Genomic DNA, 25,461 nt, shown 5'->3' with positions numbered 1-25,461 from the left:
ACATAAAGTCTGAAGGGAAAGGAAGTGTTGATGTTCACAGATATTTTAAACTGTCTTGAAAGGTGCCTCCTTCTTAGGCAATCTTTCAGGGATGGCTGCAAAATGAATAAAAAGTGTGCTCGCTCAAGAATACAGTGGTACCTCGGGTTAAGTACTAAATTCGTTCTGGAGGTCTGTTCTTAACCTGAAACTGTTCTTAACCTGAAGTACCACTTTAGCTAATGGGGCCTCCTGCCGCTGCCGCGTCGCCGGAGCACGATTTCTGTTCTCATCCTAAAGCAAAGTTCTTAACCTGAAGCACTATTTCTGGGTTAACGGAGTCTATAACCTGAAGCGTATTAGTTTCTTTCACTACCTACAGTAACCTCAACAGAATAGCTCGTACACCTTAATCAATGGGAGAAAGTGGAAATTGTGGGCAGATGGAGCTTGCCCAGTGAAAAGTGAGAAGTGCTGTACATGATAAAATGTGCTTTTCTATATAAGAGTCCTAGCTTTCCTTTGATTTTATTTGGTTGCTAGGTGTGTCAGAAGTGTAGTGACATCTGTCTTATGTCGTCTAACCTATAGCATTATCCCTGTCCTCTTTCCCAAACCAGGTGCTTCTGACTTAACAGCATTCAGTGACCCAAGAGTGGGAATTGACCGTCCTTTCCCTGCGATTCCTTCCATTTCTGATCCTCGCATGCACTATCCCGGAGCGTTCACCTATACTCCCACACCTGTGAGCTCAGGAATAGGAATCGGTATGTCTGCCATGACCACTGCCACAAGATATCACACTTATCTGCCCCCTCCATACCCAGGTTCTTCTCAGGCTCAAGGCAGCCCATTTCAGACCAGCTCCCCTTCCTATCATCTCTACTATGGAACGTCAGCAGGGTCATACCACCAGTTCTCTGTGATGTCTGGAGGAGATCGGTCGCCTCCACGCATCCTTCCTCCTTGCACTAATGCTTCCACAGGATCTACTCTCCTCAATCCCAACCTTCCAAACCAAAACGATGTTGTGGACACAGAAGGCAGCCATAGCAACTCCCCTACCAACATGGCAACCACAGCAAGGCTAGAAGAAGCAGTATGGCGGCCGTATTGAATCATTAGCACAGCTGTTTTGTCTGCTGAATGGCCGAGGACTCTGCCAGGTTTATATATCATTACAGAGAAGCAATCCATCCAGAAGTCAGTATTTCCAGGAATGGTGTCATGGTGTTATCCAATTGCCATTGGTCACTGAGGTGACAGTATTCCAGAAAAGTACACTCGTCCAAGGACTGAACTTCTGAAGATGAGAACATTTTAAGACGATGGTACCTACTCACTCACTTTTTCTAGAGATATGGGGAAGGATAGATACTCCATATGTTTCCAGAGCTTGAGACTTCAAAAATAGTTTTGGAGCTCCTCAAAGCTTTCAAAAGAGTGCTTTGTTTGACATCCGATTTGGAGGCTTAAAGCCTAACGCAATCTTAATGAGTTTAATCAATCATTTTGTCATGCTAGTTAAAAGGAAGTATAGGAAGATTCTCAGAGAGAAACTGTGAATGCTTCTGATTTAGCAATGCTGTGAATAAGAGTTTTTATATCCTGGAATTAATTTTTTTAACCAAGTTGTATATTCCAAAGAGTATGGGAATTATGCTTATTTTAATTTTAATTTTAAGATGCAACTCGTCCTTTGCATAACATTTTTTTATTTCCTTTTTTGGCACCTTAGAAATTTGTAAAAAGATTTAATCTTTTTAAAAATGTGCTTGATTTTCTCATGCATTGTCAACTGAAGGCATGAAAAAGGCCTTTCCAGGGAGATGATTTAATTATTCCTTTAATATAAAAGAGTGACAGCCTTGGGTCCTTTTCAACTACTGAAAACGTATATGATGAGTTACTCGATATTTATGCTCTCATCATTGATTTTTTGTGTGTGATACCTTTATTATTTAAATATGCTTAAAGATAAGCACATGCATTTTGTAGCAACCAAAGTTTTAAAATATCACATATAAAATGGCTGGAATAATTATGGGTAATGTGACTTTTAATTATTTAGAAGTATTGTTTACATTTTGCTCCATTTCACTTTCATCAGGCATTTAATACCCAATGAAGTCATGTTTGTTGTCCAGTTGAGAACCCAGAATTATTTTAAACATTACTTTGATATAAGTAGTATCAAAAGTGTCTCCCTTCTTTAAAAAAAAAAAAGGAAGAACTTTGCATCACATTTTGCCACAATACTCTGATCATTTTAACACAAGTTTCAGAATATGAGGAGGACACTGGAGGCAGGAACTGATCTCAGAAGGAGCATATGGAGATTCCAGGACAGCTGCGTTATACTCCATGTTGTGCTGAACTGATATCTAAATGCAACAGAAGTGAAAAGTAAAATCAAACACAGCTAGATAGACATAGCAAAGTACTTCATGCTGATAAATTATGGGCAAAATCTGACACGTTCCTGTACATTCTACTTTTATCTGTTGGGAATTGCAAGAACTTGTTTCAGGCTGTGGTCCTAAGCACAATCATCTGGACACAATGCACTAGATACACAGACACAAATCTCTTTACTACAGATTTGACAGCCAAAGGCAACCTTAGGAGGTTGCACATTTGAGCAAAGGAATGGCCTGAGGGACTGGTAGCCCTTGTCTTCTAGCCATCTCCCTACTCACCCATCCCAAATTAATTTTTCATCCTGTAAGAGAAAAGATATGGATATCCATCTCTTTTCTGCTGTAACTGGAAAAGCAACTTCCAAGTGGAAGAAATGGTGGCAGGAGAATGGTTACACCTAACACCATTGCTTTGTTCAAACTTGCCGTCTCAAGGTTGCTTTTGGTTAAAAATTATTGTCACTGGACAGCTCATCACATCCAGTTTAGGTCTCAGTTCTTGACAAATGAATTTAGAATCTGGGACAGACTAGCATATGCAGCATCTTGCAAAGCCAAGCCCATAGTCAGGAAAGGAAATTTAAATCAGTACAATTCAAACATAGTACATGGGATAGGCCACCCTGTAGCCAATTTTTACTTTCTTCCCCACGCCCCGCAGTAATAACTTAAATGGAACATTCACTGTTGTCTAATACACCTCAAACATATCGGACATCACTGTAAATTATAAGGCACTGTTTTATGTGAGGGTTTGGTCTGAATGCAATTGTACATGTCTTTGATTGTGCATTAAATGAATACTGCTGAAGTCAACAGATTCAGAATTACCTTCTGATTAAGTAATGGACCTTTACAAATTAGTGGAACAATTGCAGATCAACTCTTCTGAGTATTTGAAAGCAGGCCTTTAAATCAGTGTTGGGTGTTTAACAAAATTAATAAAGGATTCGGTTTAGAAAGATCCTCGGCTGCAGGCAGCAAAACAGCTGGACTTATTTAAAATATTTGTTTCTTTTTATATATATTATATATATATATTTGTAGATTTTGCTTTTGCATTATTTGTGTGTCTGATGCAGTAGCACTTTGAGATAAAATGTTACAGAGTGAAACAGCTGATGCTATCAACAAGGTCAACTTACTGCAGAAAATTATTTCAGCTGATCTCAGCCAAAGCTCAAAAGATCATACAGTGTCATTTCTCCCCCTCCCCACTTTCAGATTCATATTTTGCAGTTGCGTGTTTTGCCATTTTTCAGATGTGTGTTTTACAATTGGAGGATTTGAGTTTCTTTTTTAAAAAAGAAATGGAAGAGCCAATTCATTTCAGTGCTTCTGAAATGGAAAAAAGGTATTTCAAAATAGTTAATTGTACAAAACTGTTACAATTACCTTGAATTTTAATGCATTGATTTCTTACGTCTTTAGTGAAATTTAAATCTGTCTTTCATGGTAACTGTTCCACAGGATTCAACTTAAAATACAATGCCTTTTCCTTTATGCTATAAGTGCTTAATGTGGATAATCTGTTTAGATAAAAATGCCAGTCATTTATTATAGATATCAGCAACTAAGGCCACTATATACTCTCTATGATTTATGCCTAAACAAATGTATGCCATTTTATCCAGTATTAGAATAATTCATTGTCTCAACTACACCTGCACTGTTAATGATTAACTGCCCACTCCTTTGCAGGCTTATTCAGAAGTAAGTCCCACTGTGTTCAGCAGTGATCATTCCTAGGTATTGGTGCATAAAATTGCAGCCTGATTTTACCAGCTTCTGCCACAAATGGGCTGAGATGGAATCTGGCCAGCATGGAGTGTGGCATTGCTAGGGAAGAGAACAAAACATTCTGAGGATTACTACAGTTTTTAAAGCCCTACAGATGCCAGGGGTTAGAGAGCCACAGCTCAGCACTTCATAAAGAGAAGTGCAGACAATCCAGAGGAACTTGACCAACTGTTTATATGAGCTCAGGCTATTTGTCCACCTTGCCCAGCAGCATCTAATCTGAGTGACAGCAACTCTCCAGGGTCTTTGGTGCAGAGAGGTCTGTGCATTCACCTGCTACCTCCCTTCATCCGGGGAACAGCCATGGTTCATTGGTAGATCATTTGCTTTGCATGCAGAATGTTCAGTCTCCAGGCAGGGCTGGCTGCTGAAAGCCAGAAAAGCCACTGCTATTCAGTGTAAACAATACTAAGCTACATGGACCAAGGTTTGACTTGGTATAAGGCAGTGTCCTATGTTCTTATGCACCTGCTCTTAACAGGACATGGCAGGGGTTCTACCTAGAAGGACCTTTTGCATGTAAAGCATGTGTTCTCTCATTAAACTACCAATCAGTTTCTGTCAAGAGACTACCCACTTTCCAAATGTTTTTCTTTCTCATAGCTGAATTGTCTGCAGATTTAGAATCCTAAATATGTCTAGATTTAGGTTTAAGAGACTTGGACTTTATAATTAGGCACTAAGAGTGCTGTACGCATTGTCTTTGATTTTTGTTGTTAAAAAAATATCCCCTTAGTGATTTAATTTTACAAGGTTTTGATCAGGGCTCTTGATGTCTAAGACCTTACTTGCACATCTTTCTGGGGTTGTACCATTTCAGAATGTGACATCTTCTGAATTGATGCTATCCCATGAACACGTAGGTCAAATCTGTATCATTTTATATTGGGCTTGCCTAAGGAAGGATAAGAGTAGTTACTAGGGGAGGTAGTAATCTCAATTTTTCTGCATGCCTCTTGGAGTGTAATGAAATGTGATAGCTAATATTTGGAGGGGGGCGTCTGTGAAACTCCAGATTTTTCGTAGGATTTCCCCTTCTGTTGAATCCCTGCTTCTTGGACCTCAGGCTCATGCATGAGCTGATTTTAGAGTGGTCAAATGCAAAAGAGAACAAGGCTGCTGGATCTTTAATGCCTGTGCAGAAGAAGGAATTTCGCATGTGTGGGAAATGTCATTGCTCCAGATGTTGCTGAACTGCAACTCCCATCAGCCCCATCAAGCATGGGCAGTGGCCAGAGACGATGGTAACTGTGGATCAACAACATCTGGAGGGCCAAAGGTTCCCCGCAGCTGAACTACAACTGCATAATTCCCTCTCCTACACAGCTGTTAAAGGTGCAGGAGCCCTGTTTTCTTTTGCATCTGAGTCACCTGCCTTAACAGTATTTGGGAAGGCTCAAAGTACATCTCCTTTTATAGGAGGCATTTCCCAGGGGCGCATTTCAAAAAGCATTCCAAACTGGCCACTGCCAGAGACAGATTGTAAGGATTAAGTCCACCTAGCTCCACAGAATAACCTGCACGATCAACTGCTCACATACTTAAACATATGGAGAAGGGTTTTGGTTTTCTAAAAACTGGAAATGGGGCCAGAAAGCTGATGGTCTATTAAGAGCTCAAAGTGAACTGGATCACTACTTTGCAGCATGTGAAAAAACATTTTCTATCTTCATGTATATCCAAATTAAATATTAGAATTCTTGAAAGAAAAGTTCCCTATTTAAAGAATTTATTTTTTTTAATGTTGCTCTCTAAGAGAGATGTTCAGGTATTCCCTTTTGTAAAATATAAATGTATTTGAAACTATTATAATGACCAGATAATGGTGAATAATTAGGAACTCATTTTTATTTAAATGCATTGCACAATCCAGACACACCCATGAAGCTGAATCAGTACGTGTTAAAGCATTTTAAATCAGTTTTTGCTTCAGCTGAGATTAACTGGCTTTACCATTCCTTTTTATTGCAGCTACTTTTGGCTTTACCAGCAGAGATCCTAAACATACTTGTTAGGAAAACAAATCCCACTGTTTTCAGTGGGGCTTAATTTTTGCCCTGGAAATAACTTTCCCCCACATTTTAATGCAGTTGTGCAAATAGATCTTATTTATTCCCGTGTACTTAGATTTTTATAAACTGGTTAAACTGATCTTCCACAGGTGTCCCACAATAAAAAATAACAGGTATTTATAATATTTGTTACGTTTTTCCCAGATGACACTCATTCATTGCTCAACAAAACTTTGTTTATAACATTTTATTTTATAAGGCTTGTTGTGCCTTGCAACCTTTTCTATTTAAAAAAAAAAGTTGGTCAATACTATCCCATCATCATTTTTTGTTTCATATATATCAAAGGGTGCATCAGGAGAATGTTAATTGTATTTCTGTATGTAAATAGGTTTTAAAGGCATCATAGAAACATATTGTTAAAGCTTGTATTTGACATTTTTCATTCGCTACATCTTTGCTGAACTTGCCTTTGCTAAATACTGTAGGAAACTTGTTTTATTTCCAACTTAAATATTTTAGGTTTTGAGATTAACTATTTTAGTTATTTTTGTCAACAGTTAACAGCATGGTTTTGTGTGGCACATCAAAATCTCTTCATTTTTTTGTTGTAGAAGAAAATGTGCAAACAACTGTGGGTTATTTGTGGTATTCTGGAGTTATCAGATACAAATTCAGGAAAAAAAGTGTTTCAGTAAGAAATGACTGTGTGAACACAATGGAAACAGGGCCATTTTGGAACATATATTTGGATCTGTGAGTTTAGCATTTTCTGGGTGTATTTACAATCAACTTGTCCTGCATATTGGAATTGCCACATCCTCTCCTGTCGTATGGATCACTTTCAGAATGGAGATTTTTTTCTCTCTCCAAGCGATAGCAGTTTTCTCTAAGAAGAGAACAGGAGCCTATTTCTCCGCACTCCACCATGTCTTGTTTAGATAATAGTATCTGAGTAGGCACTTCCTCTATGTTACAAGGTCAGTGTGTCCAGGAGAATTCATTGTGACTAGCATGCAGAGCAGCTGGACTGCTGCATTAGTTCTCATGGAAACTTGCTTTCTTTGTACCACAAGTTCTTCTGTACATTCAATATTATAATTAGTGTGAATGACAAATAAAACTGTTTGAGAAGTATACAAGCATTCAATTCCTTCATTATTTTCCTGAGCCACGTGAATTTGGTTTTGGTAGCCAGGGTGCAAAGGAAGGACTATCTTCTTGCAACAAAGGAGTTTACCGAATTTTGTTGGCGATTGGTAACCTGCCATTATTTGTAGCTGCTGGTGAACCATCCCATTCCATCCCCTTCTGGCACATACAGAGAACCTCTCCCTTCACACCAAGCTTTGGAAACTAAGAAGCCATGAGAAGCTCTCTGTTTCTGAATGTCTCCAAAGGCTCAGGAGAAGCTGATCCCTCGTTTCCTCCCATGTTTTCTGTGTGCACCATAATATTTTCTGCTGGGAGGGAGAGCCCTGGTCTGTCTGTTTCTTTCAGCACCAACTGAAATAGCCTTCCTCTTCTGAGTTTTCCCAGACGCAAGGTGGGCTTGCTTATGCACCACCACAAAAAAGGCCACAGACTTGCATCTTCTAACTTAGAGGTATAGTTGGAAATTTAGAAATAATTACTATGAGTTGTAGCCAGCTAAATCATAGTGATAGTATTGCTGATGAAATCAATTGATATGACTAACTTAAGTCCATTGGTTTCAATAGGTCTACTTATGATTTAGTTGGAGATACCCTATAATTTAATTAGGCATGCATCTCACCGTAGGAGGGAAGGCTGTAACAACCAGATGGTCAGTTCAGTCTGCTTACAAACTGCTAACTGTTGATGGACAACTTGAAGGCCTCTGCTCTCTTGTCTTATAAGGTTCTTTATAATTGAGCCACAACTTCAAAGAGGGGACTATAGAGTACACAGCCATTCTACTCTGCTGTACATAGAATTCTGAGAAGGAATGTCTCCTTGTATGCTAGACAACGTGCAGCAAGTGTTTACTAGAGAGAAATCTGTAGCTTCCACTGGCCATTCAGCAATGACATCTCTGGACCACAACAGCACCCTGTTGATGAAAACACACCAAGGATGCAAACGGGAAAAGACTATGCCCCCACGTTGGTGGTTTTTAAATGATAAAGCACTGATTTAAGCACCTGTGTATCCATCACAGCTGGCATTATATCTTGTATCTGTGGCCAAATACAAAGCAGCATGAGAATTTGTCTAAATTTGCAGACAGACATTAGTAAAGCAGACTGTGGCCCATGAAAGTTTATGCCGTAATAAACCCGTTAAGTCTTTAAGGTGCCACAAGATGCATAACTGAAACTGAAACATGGAGGATACAGTCCAGCCATATATTTTTTTAAGTTCCCTTTTATCCAGTTGAAATAAAATGGCTGAGCTGTAGCTGGATCTTGCTGTGAAACCCAAATCCATAGTTCTTCACAGATATACTCAACAGCAGACTTAAGATAGGGCTGCCATACAAAAAAGCGCTCAACAATTTTGGGGTGTCCTGTTCTTTACTTTTTGAAACAAGGCAACCCTACTTAAGAACATAAGGAATATAAGAACCCCCCTTCTGGATTAAGCTAAAGGCCTATCTAGTCCAGCATCCTGCTCTCACATTGGCCAACCAGAGGCCTATAACAAGCCCACAAGCTGGGCCTGAAGGCAGCCTCACTCACAAGTCGCTTGCTCTCTGGTTTGAAGTTGCTGGGGCATCTGAAAGTCTCCCAGACTACTATTAGTACGAGTCATTGTCTGGGAATTGTTTGGGTTTGGGATAAAATGATAAACTAAATTAAGAAGAAAATTTTATACACAAGCATTAAAATGAAGCTTTCTGTCCGACATAGAATAAATAATGTTTGGCCTCAAACTTTTAAAAGCATGGAATCATAGATCTGATATGCAGTAAAGCCCTTTTTTTTTTTTCAACAGGCCTTGTGAACATTTTTTCCTATTTTTTTAAAAAAGCTACATTTCCTGTAGAGGTTTAATTTCAGTCTTGCAAAGAAGAGAGTGTTAACTAATTTTTCCCATATTGATAATATTTTATATTGCTGCAAATTAATTACTGTTGTGTTTTAGCCTGAGTGATATCCAAGAGTTTGTAGCTAAAAGCACTTTGGAATTAAAATCAGTTAATACTGGTTTTAGAATGGATCAGATGCTTCCATGTGGTTAGAGGACCCACTACCATGCTCACAATGTGACATGTGGCATTGATGCTTTGCATGGATGGTCTTATTTGTAGAGTGTCAAATCTTGCTATCTTTGGCTGCTTTTGTGATAAGCAAGCATTTCACAGTGCAGGGCTCTGCATATACAAATGCCCACCTGGAACTCCAGTCACAGCATGGAAATGAGATCCTCAGCCCAGAAGATAGATCTCTGTGTTTAGATCTCTTGAATTTCGGTATTTGGTTAAAATAAAAGGATAATTCTCTGGATGCCTAGATCCAGCTTTGAGGCAAGTACTCTTGTGTGAGACAGTCCCAGCAGAGATTTAAAACCACAAACATGCTGCAAAGGAAAGTGTGGAAATATAGGCTGATAGACCTTTCAAATACCTCCTTCTAAGTTTCTTCCAAAGCTTTCCACTTCCTTTAGCATAGAAATAGAACCACACATTTGGTAAGCTAAAAATGGTTTCCTTACAAACTCTTCAAATATTAGATTCATTTGCTTTTCCATACAATAGCAAGAAAAGCCAGGCAGCAAAACTTAGGTTAGTTCCAAAGTGGTAAACATTTCTAAATTATTTGTACAGAAACACAAAGATGGCTTGCTAAAGCCATGCCGTCTAAGCCGAGAACATCTAGTTTAGACCTCTGTAAAAGGTAAAAGTAAAGGATCTCTGTACTGGTAGTTTCACATGCATAACAAGGAGTTTGGTAACTCTTTCTCCCAAGAAGAGGGCGTGCAACCTAGCTAAGCCTGGCAGGACAGCTTACTCTATGGTCTTAACCCCTTCGTGCATTAATTAGTGTTAAGCATGTTGGTTATATGAGACTGGTTATATTCCACAATACAGAGAGGGTGGCGCTGAGCCTCTTGGGCTTGCCTACCAGCAATTCAAGTCGCACAACAGGGTAAGCTCCCATTGCTCTGTTCCAGCTCCTGCCAACCTAGCAGTTCGAAAGCATGCCAGCTCAAGTAGATAAATAGGTACTGCTGCAGTGGGAAGGTAAACTCGTCACAGTGTCCAGTTGTGCCTGAAGCGGTTTAGTCATGGTGGCCACATGACCCGGAAAGCTGTCTGCAGACAAACACCGCCCCCCCCCTCAGCCTGAAGCAAGATGAGTGCCACACCCCATAGTCAAGTTTGACTGGACTTAACCATCCAGGGGCCCTTTATGTTTATCTCTATCCCACAACACACAGGCACTTTGAATCAGCAACAGGGCTGCCACCAGCCTGTCAGAAAACACAGGCATATATTTTCTACCCACTGGTATACATCAAACCAACAACTGAGCAGCCTTGTGTTATATTAGATGATTTGGAGAAGCAAAGCATTTGGGGTTATGTGCCAAATCCTGTAGAACTCTACTAATCTCAACAGGACTCCAAACTGCTCATGTTTCTTTATGAGATTTCCAGAACTCGGCTTGCAGAAGCTAACACATGCCTCAGAGTTCACAAGCTCAGTGTGTGTGCATCATATAAGTGCTGGCAATTTATGTCTTACTAGCTCTGTCATAAATCCAGAGTTGTGATGGTTCCCTTGTCAGTTGAAATATTAGTACATTGAGTGCAGCGTTCTGCGAGAGCTTCCAGCTCTTTGTTCTGTAGAATGCACCTTCCACACATCTGGCTAATTATGACAGCACAAGCTGCCACGGGACATATCTGCATGCCTGCAAACACACACACACACACATACACACACACACACACCCCTACTGACAAGTTTAAAGACAGTTAAGTGGGTGGATTCAGTTAATTTTAACCATGCTGATTATCAGGGGCATATTGGGGGGGGTTGGCCAGGCTGGCCCCCACTGGCAGAGGAAAAGGGGGGCAGGGGGAGCGCACCACCCCCAGCACCACGATCCCGGTGGGGTGCCATCATGGCTGCCCCCCCTTCTGGGCGCCATTCCCCCACAGGCAGTGCACCCCGCCCCAATGGGCGGGGTGCCACACCCCCAGGATGCATGCATGCCATGCCCCCACAAGTGGCGCATCATGCCCCCAGGACACGCGCCATGCCCCTGGTGCCAGAGCATGAAGCTCCGCCACTGCCACCAAGGGCGCACAAAAATTACTCTGCTGCTTGTCACTTTCCTTCCTGCAAAAAGAATGAATAGTCACTGTGGGAAACAGGATCCTGGCTCAGCTGGCCCTTTGTTGTGATCCATCAGGGCTGCTCTCGTTTCCTTACAAATCCATTAAAATCAGTCCAAAAACTCAATCTGGGTGAGTCAAAGAGCTGTGGGTTAGCCCCCGACGTCAAATTTAAACACATTTGTTTGAAAGTTTCAGCCTTGTTGAATCACTACTACTTATTTTACAGCATTGAAATTGAAATGAGGTAAATGAAACGTGGAAGAAGAAATGGAGGAATAGATCCAAAAAGAGAAGTATTAGAGAGAAACAGCAGGTGACTGGGAGGTTGCTGTCAAAGAATTGGCCAGATAGTTGGCAAGCTTTTTGGGCTTGTAGCATCCCAGCCAACTCTTCGTGCATTCATTAGGGCAAGAAAAATCTCTTGGGTACCTGAGCAGAGCAGCAGAATATACAGAGAAGTGGCACCTGCTTAGGGGAACTGAAGAAGAGAGCTTCTTCCAAGTTGCTGTGAATTAAGAAGCGTTAACTTTCCCCTTGGTATTTCCTCAAAAATTGTATGGAACCATATCTATTTGTAGAACAGTCTTTGTTGACGTTGTTCTTTCATTTTCTAGAGATGCTATCCATCCCCCTCATTTTAATGCGATTTTATACACATTTTACTTACCAAGCAAAACTATATTAATTTCATTCAAATACTTTTGAATTCCCAAGCCATGTTGCAACTCTTAAGCACCCCTCATTTTGGAAGTTGAAAAATTCAACCCACCCTACTAGTGGAGTAGTGTCTGTCTCCTCTGCTAAAGCAGACTGAGCCCCTTGAACTGAAGAGGCTCCTCTCCGGCAAGGCACCTCCTATTTGAGGCTCATCCCGAGGACGACTGCTGTTGGGGGGAAATAACATCTGAGAGTTGCTCTTATGAAGTCTCTAGCATGTGTCCTGCATGGAGACTGCCTTGCCTCCCTACTGCTGAGACTGTCACTCAAAACAGAAGAGGATAGTCATCTCTATCAAGGTTGGGAGCAGCCAGTCCTGGAGTCCAGGCATCCTTGTCTTTAGCTGCTAGCTCTTGCGAGTCGGCCTGTGCTTTTGAAGTACTTCACTTTGAGACAAACTCCCTTGGACCAAAAATTGAAAAGAGATCACAGATCCTCTGTACATCTAGGAACTGCCCAAGCAATGGTTCAATCATTCTACTTAGGAGATGGGCTGAGGGCTGCTTTCTTCTTATACTTTCTCACTTTCATCACTGCTAGGAGCAGCTACAAAGCACCTCTGCCATGTCAGGCAAAAATTACTACAAAAACACTACAAGAAGCAGCCCTATGTCACTTCCGGTGTAACTGTACATATAATGATATGTACAGTGGTACCTCGGATTACAGACGCTTCAGGTTACAGACTCTGCTAACCCAGAAATAGTACCTCGGGTTAAGAACTTTGCTTCATGATGAGAACAGAAATTGTGTGGTGGCAGCGGGAGGCCCCATTAGCTAAAGTGGTACCTCAGGTTAAGAACAGTTTCAGGTTAAGAACGGACCTCCAGAACGAATTAAGTTCTTAACCTGAGGTACCTCTGTACAAATGGACACTGTACTTTAAAAAAAGATGGCTGCCCAAGCTTACAATAAGATGGAGGTGATATGGCAATGGTGGCCATTGTGAATTTGGAGTACTGGTGTCACTCAGAAGTACTCCATTTTCGCCTCACTTTAGTCAGAAATCGGAATGGGCTTCTGAAATGTGTGATGTCCTACTAAAATAGGAACACTTGGAGCTGAGATTATGCTGTAAAACAGGGGTGAGGGCCAAATGCAGCCCTCCAATCCTCTCCATCTGGCCCTAGGAACTCTCCCCACACCCTCACTGGCCCTGCTGTGTACTCATTGTTTCTGACTGGCTGGAATGTGCCTTTGAAATCTGCCCATGCCTCTTGCAAGTGTTCAGGGAGGATAGAGAGGGGTGCGTCACTGTGTACAAATTAGCCTTCCACATAACAGTGACATAGCGTGGCTCCACCCACTTTTGCCTCTGGCCTCACCCACCACTGGCATATGAACCTTGGAAGGCTGCCCAGAAATGAGCAGCCCCTGGCCTGAAAAAAGGTCCCCTCCTGAAAATTGTGGACCCAAATGTTGTCTTTTGGTGCCCTCTCCACACTGACTGGAAACAGGATGAAAGAGTCCACCTTCAAAAGTCTCTACATTCCATTGGCAGGTCATTTCACATGGAGTTAAGAATATAGACTGGATGTCACACACAAACGCAGTGAAGCCTCTTCGCTTTCATAATGAGAGCCTTTTCAAAATGCCCGGCCTGCTTCATTTTCCTCTCAAACAATACTTTATTCTTTGTAGCCTATGATTTGTTTGTACGTAAAACAGCTATTAAGTTTACTAGTTACTCTGATAGGGAATCTTGAGTTTGGGTTGAGGTTATCCTCCCTCCCCTTTCTCCCGACACATCTGGGATTTCTTTTCCTTCGTGGTTCTTGCCAAGTGGTAGATTGCAGTTGTACCACTAGAGGACACCCTTGACCAACATTGCAACACAAACGAACCTAAAATGTGACTGCGGTTTAAACGTGTTTAATGGCTACGATTCCCGCGCTCGCGTACTCACACACTCACACAGCATTAATATATAGTTAAGAATGTGTGCAAAATGTTTTGTGGGAAATGAAGGCTGATGCAGAAGCAAATGGGGCATTTTGCCAAACAGAGTTATTGTTAACAGTCTAATCCTATGATTGCATTTTAATTGGCAGCGAACAAATCACGGTTTGTGCAGTGCCAACAAAAGCACCCCACCTTATTCAGCACATCCAGCCTCTTAACACTGCTATGCACAGCACTGGGGAAACTACATTTTTCTCTGACAAGACTCCATTGCCTTTTTTACAGACACATTAACAGGCACAAATACAACAGGTGAAGCTTCACACCGACATGAAGTAGTGAAAGAAATTTCACCTGATGAAATTAACTATGTACTTATTGTTTGAATTTGTACCCTGCCCTTTTTTTACATCATCACTCAAGACAGCTAATAGCAACAACCATGATATATACTAAAACGTTTTTAAAGTCAATACAACTTTTGAAAGGTTGGTTATAAAGGTCATAGCAACACATTAAGGTTAGCCATAGTTTTTTTAAGTCAGGCCTACCTAGCAACAGATCAGGATGCCAAGTCCAAAGTTTAAGGGTTGACCCACACAAGCAAAGTCCAAAATTCAGGAAACAAGGTTCAGAGTCAATCCAAGTAGTGAAGTCTGAAGTCCAGCAGTCAGGATACAATCCAGAGTCAAACCCAAAGCACAGTTCCATGGTATTCCAGGAACATCCCAGCCAAGGTCCCTCAACATGGGCAGTTGAGCAGACACAGCACCTCAGCTCTGCAGCCTTTTATACTTTGCATGCTAATTGCAGCACCTGGGCTTGATGAGGCATGTGACCCTCACCTGTTCTGAGTCTACTCCAGCTGATGAATCACACACCTCTTCCCAGAGCTAAGGAGCCCCACCTGGCCAGCTAGGGAGCTGTGGGTCCTTGCCTGCCTCAGCCTCCGGGCGCACCACTCCTACTGCTCCCTACATCTCAGAGCCCACTCTGGCTCTGGTGATGGGTGCCCCCATCCCCTCGTCATCCTCCATCACCCTGTGAGTACTTCCTGCACCAACCTCTCCTTCCCCATCCCCAGCTTGCCCCTTGTTTGTCCCAGTCCCAGCTACACCCTTTGCCAGGACCCTCTTCCTCCTTCCCATTGTCATGACAACTAGGGTGTCACTTTTAACAGTCATTTCTTCCTCTAAAAAATTCTGGGAGCTGTAGTTTGTTAAGGGTGCTGGTTGTTTTTAGGAGACTCCTACTCCCCTCCCAGAGCTCCATTTTCCACAGTGGAGTAACAAGCGACTCCTCTTCACAGGAAACACTGAAAACTGTAGTTCTCTGGGGAGAATAAGGGTCTCCTAACAACTATCAGCAGCAGGGCTTTGTTTCAGGTGGGTGCCATGCCATTATAAGAGAACAAGGGAGGTGTTCATTGTGACTTCCAGCACCTCTTTTTTCTAGAAAAATAGCACTGCTCAGCTCCTTTAAGAATGTACATCTCCAGAATTCTTTGGGGGAACCCATGAATGTGTAAAGTGGCGTCATAGTGCTTTAAATGTGCAGTGGTACCTTGGGTTAAGAACTTAATTCGTTTTGGAGGTCTGTTCTTAACCTGAAACTGTTCTTAACCTGAGGTACCACTTTAGCTAATGGGGCCTCCTGCCGCTGCACGATTTCTGTTCTCATCCTGAGGTAAAGTTCTTAACTCAGGGTACTATTTCTGGGTTAGTGTACTCTGTAACCCAAAGCGTCTGTAACCTGAAGCGTCTGTAACCCGAGGTACCGCTGTAAAGTCAAAAGTCATCCTTACATGGAACTTCATATGATTTGGGGGCAAGTACATCTCAAATCCTTAAATTCTTATGCTACTTTTCCACATGTTTTTAGATCAATCACAAAAGATGTTGCTGACTTTACAAAAGCAACCATTTCAAAATGAAAGTGATATAAATAACTTTTGCTGCTCAGATATTAAATCTGAAACTCAGGGCACGGGGCGGGGGAGGGGGGAGAAGCTCAACAGCCGAAACCGACCTGAGCTATTTGCTCTTGGATCCTAATGCTGTTTGGCATGCTGGTAAATCAATATGGCTTTGAAAAAGAGTTTGAAAAGTCTGCTCGTCTGTGAACTCAGCAGATATTTTCCTGGTTCACATGGAACTACTTTGCTCGATTTAAGTTGAAGAGGTCATTGTATGTGTCAAGATCTGGGGACAGTAGAAAAGCAGAGTCTGTAAGTTTTGCTGAGATGGTCTTTTGTGTACTTCCTAGCCAAAGGTTTCCTTGAAAAGTTGGGAGGACAAAATCACATTGACTGCTGTGTGTACAGCTGCATAGCGGACATCAGGGACACTCCTGACTTCTGTGACAGACAAAGGAGTTGAAGCATTGAAGGGAGATACCTTATCTAGTCATTTTTAAAAGCTAGAGTTTTCTAAACTGAGTCCATGCCTAGTGAATGAGAGACTACACATGGAGGTTTGAGTTTAAACTGACAGCAAATTGGAATGAATATACGTATTTTTCGCTCCATTGGACGCACCGGACCATAGGAGGGGAGAACAGGGGGGGGTTCTTGTTCTCCCCCTCTAAAACAAGATGTGTTCAAGGTACATTCACCAAGGCTTGTGGGGCTGGTGGTGGGGGGAAGCCAGCCTCAAAGATCCCCGAAGCCTTTGGAGCGCAGCGCCCACTGCCCTGGAGAGGCTGTGCGCGCAGCCATCCCCAAGCCAGAACAGCGAGACGGAGCCCTCCGCCTCGCTGTTCTGGCTTGGGAACAGCCTTGCTAGCTTCTGCAGGACAGCGGGGTGAAGACACCCCGCTGCCCTGGAGACACTGTGCGCGCAGCCGTCCCCAAGCTGGAACAGCGAGATGGAGCCCTCCGCCTCACTGTTCTGGCTTGGAAACAGCCTTGTAAGCTTCTGCAGGACAGCGGGGTGAAGGCACCCCGCTGCCCTGGAGACACTGTGCGCGCAGCCGTCCCCAAGCTGGAACAGCGAGATGGAGCCCTCCGCCTCACTGTTCTGGCTTGGAAACAGCCTTGTAAGCTTCTGCAGGACAGCGGGGTGAAGGCACCCCGCTGCCCTGGAAAGGCTGTGAGCGCAGCCATCCCCAAGCTAGAACCGCAGTGCTCCGTCTCCCTGTTCTGGCTTTGGGCTTAGCGGCGCAGCCTGCATTCACTCTATAGGACGCACACACATTTCCCCTCAATTTTTGGAGGGGAAAAAGTGTGTCCTATAGAACGAAAAATACGGTATATATATATAATTGTCCAGTAGCACCTTAGAGACCAACTAAGTTTGTTCTTGGTAAGCTTTTGTGTGCATGCACACAAAAGCTTATACCAAGAACAAACTTAGTTGGTCTCTAAGGTGCTACTGGACAATTATATATATATATTTTTATATATTTCGACTGTGTCAGACCGACACGGCTACCTACCTGAATCTAGAACCATGGAGGGCACCACACTGAGCTGCAGCAAATTAGAAAACATGTAAAACTTCAAACAGGTAAATATTATATGTGAGCTGGGTAAAAATAGTTTGAGCTCCTATAAATCCAAAGCACAGGATCATAATGCCTGTTGCACGCCAGCCCAATCTCTGAATGGTGTGAGATTCCAGGAGTTCTGGGTGCTTACGCAGCATTCATGTTTTCTTTGGGGAAAGAGGCACAGTGGAAACTGTAGTGTCTTTAGGATATATGGTTTATTCGCACATATATATACAGTGCTATTTTTCTAGAAAAAGTGGTGCCGGAACTCACCATGAATGCCTCCCTTGTTCTCCTATAATGGCAATAGTGTCCACCTGAGAGGTGCCAGGACTGAGTTCCAGTGAGTTCTGGCTGACAAAAGGCCCTGCATACCTGGACGGGTTCACAGCATCAAAACCCCAAAAGGGTCTTGTTTCTCCCCTAGCCTCCAATTCAAACAGAAATCAAAGATTGCTCTCAAACATTGCTCTGGTTCTTTCTCCATCTTGCTGCTTTACTTCTAGCAGTGGCGTCACAACGGGGGGCATGGGGGGGCGGTACGCCCCTGGTTCCATGCATGTAGGGGTGACAATACATCCTACTCCAAGTCATTCCTTGCATAAGAACATATCAGGCAAGAGGGGCCTACTGGATGGGACCCACGGCCCATTTATTCCAGCATCCTATTTTCACAGAGATCAACCAGAGGCCTGTGGGAAGCTCACAAGCAGGACCTGAGTACAAGAGCATTCTCCCCTTGCTTAGTTTCCAGCAACTGGTAGGCAGAGACATAGCATCTCCAACGGTGCAGGTAGAACCTCACCATTGTGGCTGGTGGCCACTGAGAGCCTTATGCTCCTAACTAGCTTTCCAACCTTCTGCCGTGAGGAGACTTGTGTTGTTGCAGTTCTGGAGCATCTTCCCCATAAATTTTGTGAACTTTAGGGAAACCGGGAGTATATTCTAGGTTCATTTTTAATCCTCGAATAATACCTGAAAGGGGCTAGAGATATGTATCTAGGGCACCTATCACTGCCACCTGCAGACAGTTCTACATCATACAATGAAAGCACATTCCACGTATATGACTTCCCCCCCAAATAATATTGGGAACTGTGGTTTCCCTCTCACATAGCTACAATTCCCAGCACCCTTAACAGCCCACACCTCCCATGATTCTTTGGGGAAATTCATGCCCTTTAAAGGTGTGTTGAATCATAGAATTGTAGCATTGGAAGGGACTTCAAGGTCCATCTAGTCCAACCCCCTGCAATGCAGGGATCTCAAAAAAAGCATCCATGACAGATGGCCATCCAACCTCTGCTTAAAAACCTCCAAGGAAGGAGAGTCCATTGCCTCCCAAGGGAGTCCATTCCACTGTTGAGCAGCTCTTATTATCAGGAAGTTCTTCCTGATATTTAGACGGAATTTCCTTTCTTGGAACTTGAATCCATGTGCTTTAAATGTGTGGTGTGGATTATTATCTCCTGCGAACTGTTAAAGTTCTCATGCAGACAGCTGGGGTACTGTATCTTCAGAACAAGGTTTGAGGCATCTTTGTATAAAAATCAATGTTCCAGCAGCAGCTGACTGGGAAGGTTGCCATTAACTACACCTCCAATGTCCTATAACATTCAGGAAACGGGAGGACTTTTTGGTTTAAGAAACCTATTGTGACCTCCAAATACCTCTGAAGCCTGCTAAGGGAGATCTCTTAGCCATTAGAAAAGGTGAAGTGGCGTTGGGTTCAGATATTTATTGAGTTGGACACACTTCCGACAAGTCCTTCTGGGCTGACTTTATCATCCTACATTTATCTCCTCGCTCCTTTTAGTACCAGTCTCCATGCAGCTCACTTTTGAGTCTTTGTCTCTCGGATGTTTGCTAGATTGACCGCTGGCGTCATCACCAGCATGTTTCGAATCGTACCATTTTAATGAGCATCCCCATTAAAAATCAGAATGGAGACAATGTAAAGCATAAGGTTATTTTCCGTCTCCAATGGCTGACCTTCCACCATCACTCCCCACCCCCAGTCCGGTTACTTTATTCCCAAAGTTTGCGTACACATTTTGGAGGTTGTCCTGTTCAAGCAGTGATAACACAAAGTTAATGTGTTTGCTTAAGAAGAGAAAAGAGCTCTGACGTTGGAGACTATCACTAGAAGGGCACAAAGCAAACCTCAGGAAACAGAAAGAGACGGGGCGCCAAATGTCAAAATGCAGGTTAGTAAAGTGGAATTTGAGGGGGAATTTATTTTCTGGCTAACGAAAGGAAACAAGGGTTTAAAAGTCCATAGCTAGTGCCGTGTACTTGACCAGACAGAAAACTTGGACAAAGAGTCTTGACCGACCCTTGGCTAACAGAGGACAGACCTAGGAACCGACACAATCCCATTTTTTTGCAATGGAAACTGGGATCTTGTTATTTAGTCTCTTCATCATTGTTGCCTTTTCTTCAACAGTTCAGACAATGTCTCCTCCAATGATGCTTGACAAACTTCAACATCAAGAAGGTAAGCTAAAATTCTGTTCCCATACTACCGGTTCTGTTAATGCCTTCGTTGCACAGTGTGGCCAATTTAAGCAGAGTTTTGAATGAAAAGTTTTTCAAGAAAAAAGGAAGACTTGTGCTGTGTTATTGCAGAAAGCAACATTTAACAGAGATGAGTCAGAATCTAAGGAACTCCACCAACCGTATTTCATACCACTAGACTTTGTACAAGACAGAGTTGTTTCCAGGTACTGGGCATTTGCATGTGAATTACATCAAAAGCATAGATTTGACTATATGAGTTGGCAGAACATGAGACTCTTAATCACAGGGTTGTGGGTTCAAGCCCACCTTGGGCAAAAAATTCCTGCATTGCAGGGGGTTGGACTAGATAACCCATGTTGTCCCTTCCAAATTCACAATTATATGATATATGAAGCTGGCCATTTCCCCGACATCAACATGCTACAAGAAATGAGACCATAGGTCTTTTTTCTTTTCAGGTAAAAGCCAAAGAGCCATGGAAGAGTCTGCATCTAATCAGCAGAGGAAGATCTTGGGATTTTTATCAGCATTTGATGACATACAGAAAAGTACCAAACCTAGATTAGATCCCAAGACCACAGGACTTCAAGGTAATTCATATAATAACCATTGCCTCCCATCAACTGTATGGATGCATTAAGCCATAATGGGTTGTTTGCAATAAATTTAATGGCATGTAACTAATTCATTTTTAAAAATAGTTTATTTAATAAAATGTATACACGTCAAAGCAATTTCCAAAACAATAAAACTGAGAAAAAATCACAGGCATACTTAATACTTACAAAAGTTAAAATAATGAAACAGATTAAAATTGCCTCAACTTTCTAAGCATCTGAGTTGGCTTGTCTAAACAAGGGTGTTTTTAGCAGGTGCTGAAAAGAATACAGTGAAAGTGTCTGCTTGATCTCAATATCAGGCAGTTCCAAAGTGCAGGCACTGCCACACTAAACGACTGAGTTCTTACAAATGTGGAATGGCTATTATGTGGCACCTATAGCAGTGCCAATTTTGCCACTCAAAGTGGTTGAGTGGGCACATGTGGGCTAAAGCAATCTCATAGGAAAACTGGGGCCAAGTTGAAAAGGTTTTAGAGATATTTTCAGTTCAGTCACTTAATTTCAGGTCCACAATTACTGCATGAATGTGTGTAGAAATGAACTGTACTACAATAGAAATAATTAAATTCATCATATTACTGTAAATAATAAACCATTTGAAAAGGGTTAGAGACAATGTCAAGTTATGGACACATGTGCAGAGCAATCCTATGCAGGTTTACTTGGAAGTAAGCCCCACTGCTAGACTGCAGCCTAGCAAAGCAATTCTGCTCAGAACTGTGCTCCATTTCATTCAGTGGGGCTTATACCCAGGTAAATAACAATCTTATGCATGCAGCCTTGGAATTAAATCCTCCTGAGTTAAATGAGCCTTACTTCTGAGTGTAGAGGATTGCAGCATTATGAAACTGATTCATCTGAGCAAAAAGTACTGGGACAAAAAGAGGATTGCATATTTTTAAAATATACCGATTGCAAAAAAATATATGCATGCAACAAATAAGGTCAATGATCGTTGATCTATCTGAGTGCCATATGAGAAACAAACTACCGTAATCCATCAGTTTGATCATTAGAGTGTAAGAGAAGAACTGGACATTAGGTTTTTGATGAAAAAGCCATTCACCAGCTCTATTCTTCAAGTTCAGAGATGTTTACGTTTTGAGACTCCGGGGTCTATGTAGTATTTCACAGAGCTGTATCATTTAGAGTTTGATACTCTGCTCGTGATTAAAATGCCTCTGACAAATGCTAGTGTCTTTCATTATATTTTTGTGTGGTCTTTTTAAAATGAAGCATTGGTCTTAATTGTCTTCCATCTATGTCTCCGTTATTTATGGTACTTGCAAAGCAAATTGGTTTGATATTTTATATCTTCAATTCTTACAATGATATGGGTTTCAAATATTGCAATGCTTCATGCTCTGAAATATTTGGATATTGGCAACATTCAAAGAACACCTAACATTTAATTAATGCTTTTTTGACCATTGATATGTGTGCTATATCTTTAAAAAGAAGGAGGAGAGTTAAAACATTGCAGAATTGCACTTCTTTTGTCCAGAATGTATCTCACAGGTCCAAATGAAAAGGAACATTAAAATGGAAAATCTTTGAAGTTTTTTGGGGAGGGTTACTCCTATGTATGGATGTTTTACAACAAATACCACAGGTTAATAATAGTGCTAATACTAAAAAGTAGGTGAATCCAACAGGCATAAAATAACAGGAACAAAAAATAATGAGCCTGAAATAGGCAACAACCTACCCACTCCTTCCCTAGACTGCTTGGCGTACATAATTTGAGAAAGCATGTATGCCCTGTTTAAGACTACACAGAATAAAAGTATGCTTCTTCCATAAAACTACCCCATGTAGCATAAAACCCACAAAAACAAGAAATGCCCATGCTCTCTTAATTGGGGAACAGAAAGTGTCCAAACAGAAAACCCAGTGTGCAGATTTATTTGAAGAGGTGAAAGTAACCCTATTGCTGAGATACTGGGTGCCTTTAAAGGAAGAATGCAGTTCTGTGTGCACTGACCACTGTTCTAAATCACCCTGAGTTTAGGGGCTGGCATGGGAAGCAGCAATAAATGCTACATATCTGCAGCGGGTATAAAGTCAAGGCAACGAAGCCATTCAGCTAAACATCAGGCTAAAGGAGGGCTGGGAGGGAGAAATGGTTGGCATTGTTAGGCTGAACCTAGATGAGGTCAGAGGGCCAGAGCCTCATTAGTTTCAAGTGGCATGATCTGAAGGGCCACCATCATGCGGGTGGTCTAAGAACACCATTTCTGAAACTTCTCCCCAGGTCTTCGAAGGTAGTGCCTCCCCAAATTTCAGCACAATTCCACAAGTGTCCCCCTGCATTATATGGTGGTGGTAGCATGCTTTCACTCTCTTTAAAGTATCTACTAAATAATTTTCCCAATTTGCATTTCAGCTTACGCCAAAAAGTTTGGAAAGACAATCAGAAAGGTAAGAAGCTGTCAGATTTTTAAACACCTCCTACCAAAGTTTCCAGTATTCAGAATACTTGTTCTCTTTTGCCAGGGATATACTTAAATATTGATTCCTGAAGCTTAACTCACCCTGTGAGTTCCCCAGGGTGCCTGGAGTAGCTGCAAATAAAGGCTATTTAATTACAGGCTAACCTTAAGCATGCAGCAGCCCTTAGCATGCAAATGGAACTTCCCCTTCCATTGAACTGAATGGAGCACACCTTGTAAGCGTGAAAATATCAATGCACACATTGTAAATGACTGAATCCAGAATTATTATTTTTAAAATTCTCATTTCAGGTTCACATTTATGCTCTTAAGCTGTAATTTTTAAAACCTTTTCTCTCTGGACTTCTTTTCTGGACAGGATATTTTAGATGAACCTCAGGCCAGTCGTTCTTTCTCGCAACAAGATGATGTTGCTGAATCAAGGAAGGATCACCTGAGAAAATCTCCTTTAATTGGGAAAAACTTCAGGAAAGCAGCACCATCATCTTCTAAGAAAGCAAAGAAAAGAGGTGTGGTTTCCAGTGAGAAAATCAGGTTCCTTTCTGTTTGATTGCCTAAAACTCTGAAGTGTTGAATAAAGACAGTTGGGTCATGAAACAGCCGTCAGTGTGTGGAGGCCAAGAGGCCAGGCTCCTTTCCCGAGTCACTGATCCTGGGGAATCTCCATTTTGTCCCGCATGGTGTTGCACTATGACACCTGCTAGAGGAAGCCTCTTCGTGCTTTGGAGGGCTTTCCATGGACCACTACTGGCAGAAGAAAAGGTTGCTGGAGCAGAGGTCAGCTGGTCCGTTAAAAAGCTAAAGCTAGTCATGTAGGAGAAAGTACATATAAACTTTATTGTGACGTGTAATTCTAGGGTTAGGCACACCCTCTAGGGTTAATTCAGGGCTAACTTACCTCACAGTAAGATGGACTAGGGAGAACTATGTAAGCTGCCTTGAGCTCTTTGGAGGAAAGTCAAGATACCAGTAATTATAAACATAGTCAATGTGTGTCATATCTCTCTAAGCATACTAGATAGTGGCCACCACTCCACATAACGTACCATCCAACCTGGGATTTGAGGTTGGCTGGGTGGGGGGTTCCCATTATCCCACCATCAGCTAAACCAGGTGAGGGTAGCCAATGGATCTCAAATCCTCAGGGAGTTAGGGACTTTGCGTGCGAAGACAGGCTCTGGTGGACTGAGCGATGAGACTAATAGTAGGTCCAGTGGTCAGGAAAAGTGGTTTCTGCACATGCTGTAGAGAGAAGTGAGGGGCAGGTGGGGCTTCTCAAACTGGGGAGGTAGCCCTTCCAGGAGAAGGAAAACTCTGGTCCTAAACCTCTTCTGCCTTGTGGGGTATCTTCAGTAGAAGAAAAGGCTTAAGGAGTAAACTCTGCACAAATCTGGAGCCCCAAGGATGGTTGGATGCTGTCCTGTATGCCTCCTTCCAGCAACCCCTGCAGCCGCTGGTGCCAAATGTTTTGCTCTTCCTTCCTTTGGACCTCTTCAGTGAGGCCGAGCAAGGGGGTCCTGTGGTACAGACAGCTCAGGACCTTCATTCACACTGCCCAGGCTTGTGCCCAGGGAGGTCACTTCCGTGCTAACACAGCAGTTTGACTTCACCCCTGGAGGCACACTCCATTATCTCGAGACAGATGGATGCCAACAATGGTAACTGAAAACTAAGCTATTCAAATCTTAGGATGTGTTGAGCCCCTGCTTTTATCTGTGCTGGTATCATAATAATTCAATGGTAACGTCAGTTGTTTGTTTTCTATGTATCATATTTTGGTTTTACAGTATTTGGAAACCACTCTGTTGGTCTGTTGTAATGCTGAGCAGCTTAGAAGTTTGTTAATAATCAAATAGACCTTCTGAAAAACAGGCATATGGAAATGGGGGAGTAGAGGGGGATAGATAGTGGTGAACTGAACCTCAGGTATGTCCAGAATAAGCAAAGCTCCAGATGCGAGACACACCCATATGAACCATGTTTTAACAAGAGGCTATTTTGTTCTTTTCCAGCTTGTTTTTGGAAATACTGTGTGCAAAGCAAGTAGGTTTTTTGAACACATCAAATCAACGAACCTTTATGGAGATTAAGGAATCCAGTTCTGACAATGAAATCTTCAAAATCTGAAAACATTCTTTTCAACAGAGAAGATTCAGCAGATACTAGTATAAATAACCGTTTGACCATATTTGGTTTGTGCGCATATGTATTTGAAAGACTCGTGTCAGTATTTAAGATT

General features: G+C 42.2%; 2 protein-coding genes across 6 annotated transcripts in view; both read left to right on the top strand.

The window, feature by feature from the left end:
* The window catches only part of RUNX1 (RUNX family transcription factor 1), a 175,891-nt gene extending 168,538 nt beyond the window's left edge, over positions 1 to 7,353 (top strand). For all 3 annotated transcript variants that reach the window (XM_082220517.1, XM_082220515.1, XM_082220516.1), the window contains one exon: positions 600 to 7,353. In XM_082220517.1, the coding sequence (XP_082076643.1) occupies positions 600 to 1,096 (497 nt within the window). In that variant the 3' untranslated portion in view covers positions 1,097 to 7,353. The remainder of the gene's footprint in view (positions 1 to 599) is intronic.
* Positions 7,354 to 11,994: 4,641 nt separating this feature from the next.
* On the top strand, positions 11,995 to 25,440 carry LOC309531509 (uncharacterized protein). 3 transcript variants are annotated; one of them, XM_082221081.1, is made up of 6 exons: positions 11,995 to 12,058; positions 20,076 to 20,126; positions 20,608 to 20,739; positions 23,156 to 23,190; positions 23,581 to 23,731; positions 25,235 to 25,440. In XM_082221081.1, the coding sequence occupies exons 2-6, from the start codon at positions 20,084 to 20,086 to the stop codon at positions 25,267 to 25,269; spliced, it is 396 nt and encodes a 131-aa protein (XP_082077207.1). In that variant the 5' UTR covers positions 11,995 to 12,058; positions 20,076 to 20,083; the 3' UTR covers positions 25,270 to 25,440. The 3 variants fall into 3 exon arrangements, with proteins under 3 accessions (XP_082077207.1, XP_082077208.1, XP_082077206.1); XM_082221080.1 differs by lacking the exon at positions 11,995 to 12,058 and having other exon boundaries at positions 19,835 to 20,126; XM_082221082.1 differs by lacking the exons at positions 11,995 to 12,058; positions 20,608 to 20,739 and having other exon boundaries at positions 19,832 to 20,126.
* Positions 25,441 to 25,461: the final 21 nt, after the last annotated feature.

The sequence above is a fragment of the Podarcis vaucheri genome (assembly GCF_965113315.1).
Source record: "Podarcis vaucheri genome assembly, chromosome: 4".
NCBI lineage: Eukaryota > Metazoa > Chordata > Lepidosauria > Squamata > Lacertidae > Podarcis > Podarcis vaucheri.
Note: the sequence above shows the minus strand (reverse complement) of the source record. Positions and strands in the feature narration are given on the sequence as shown.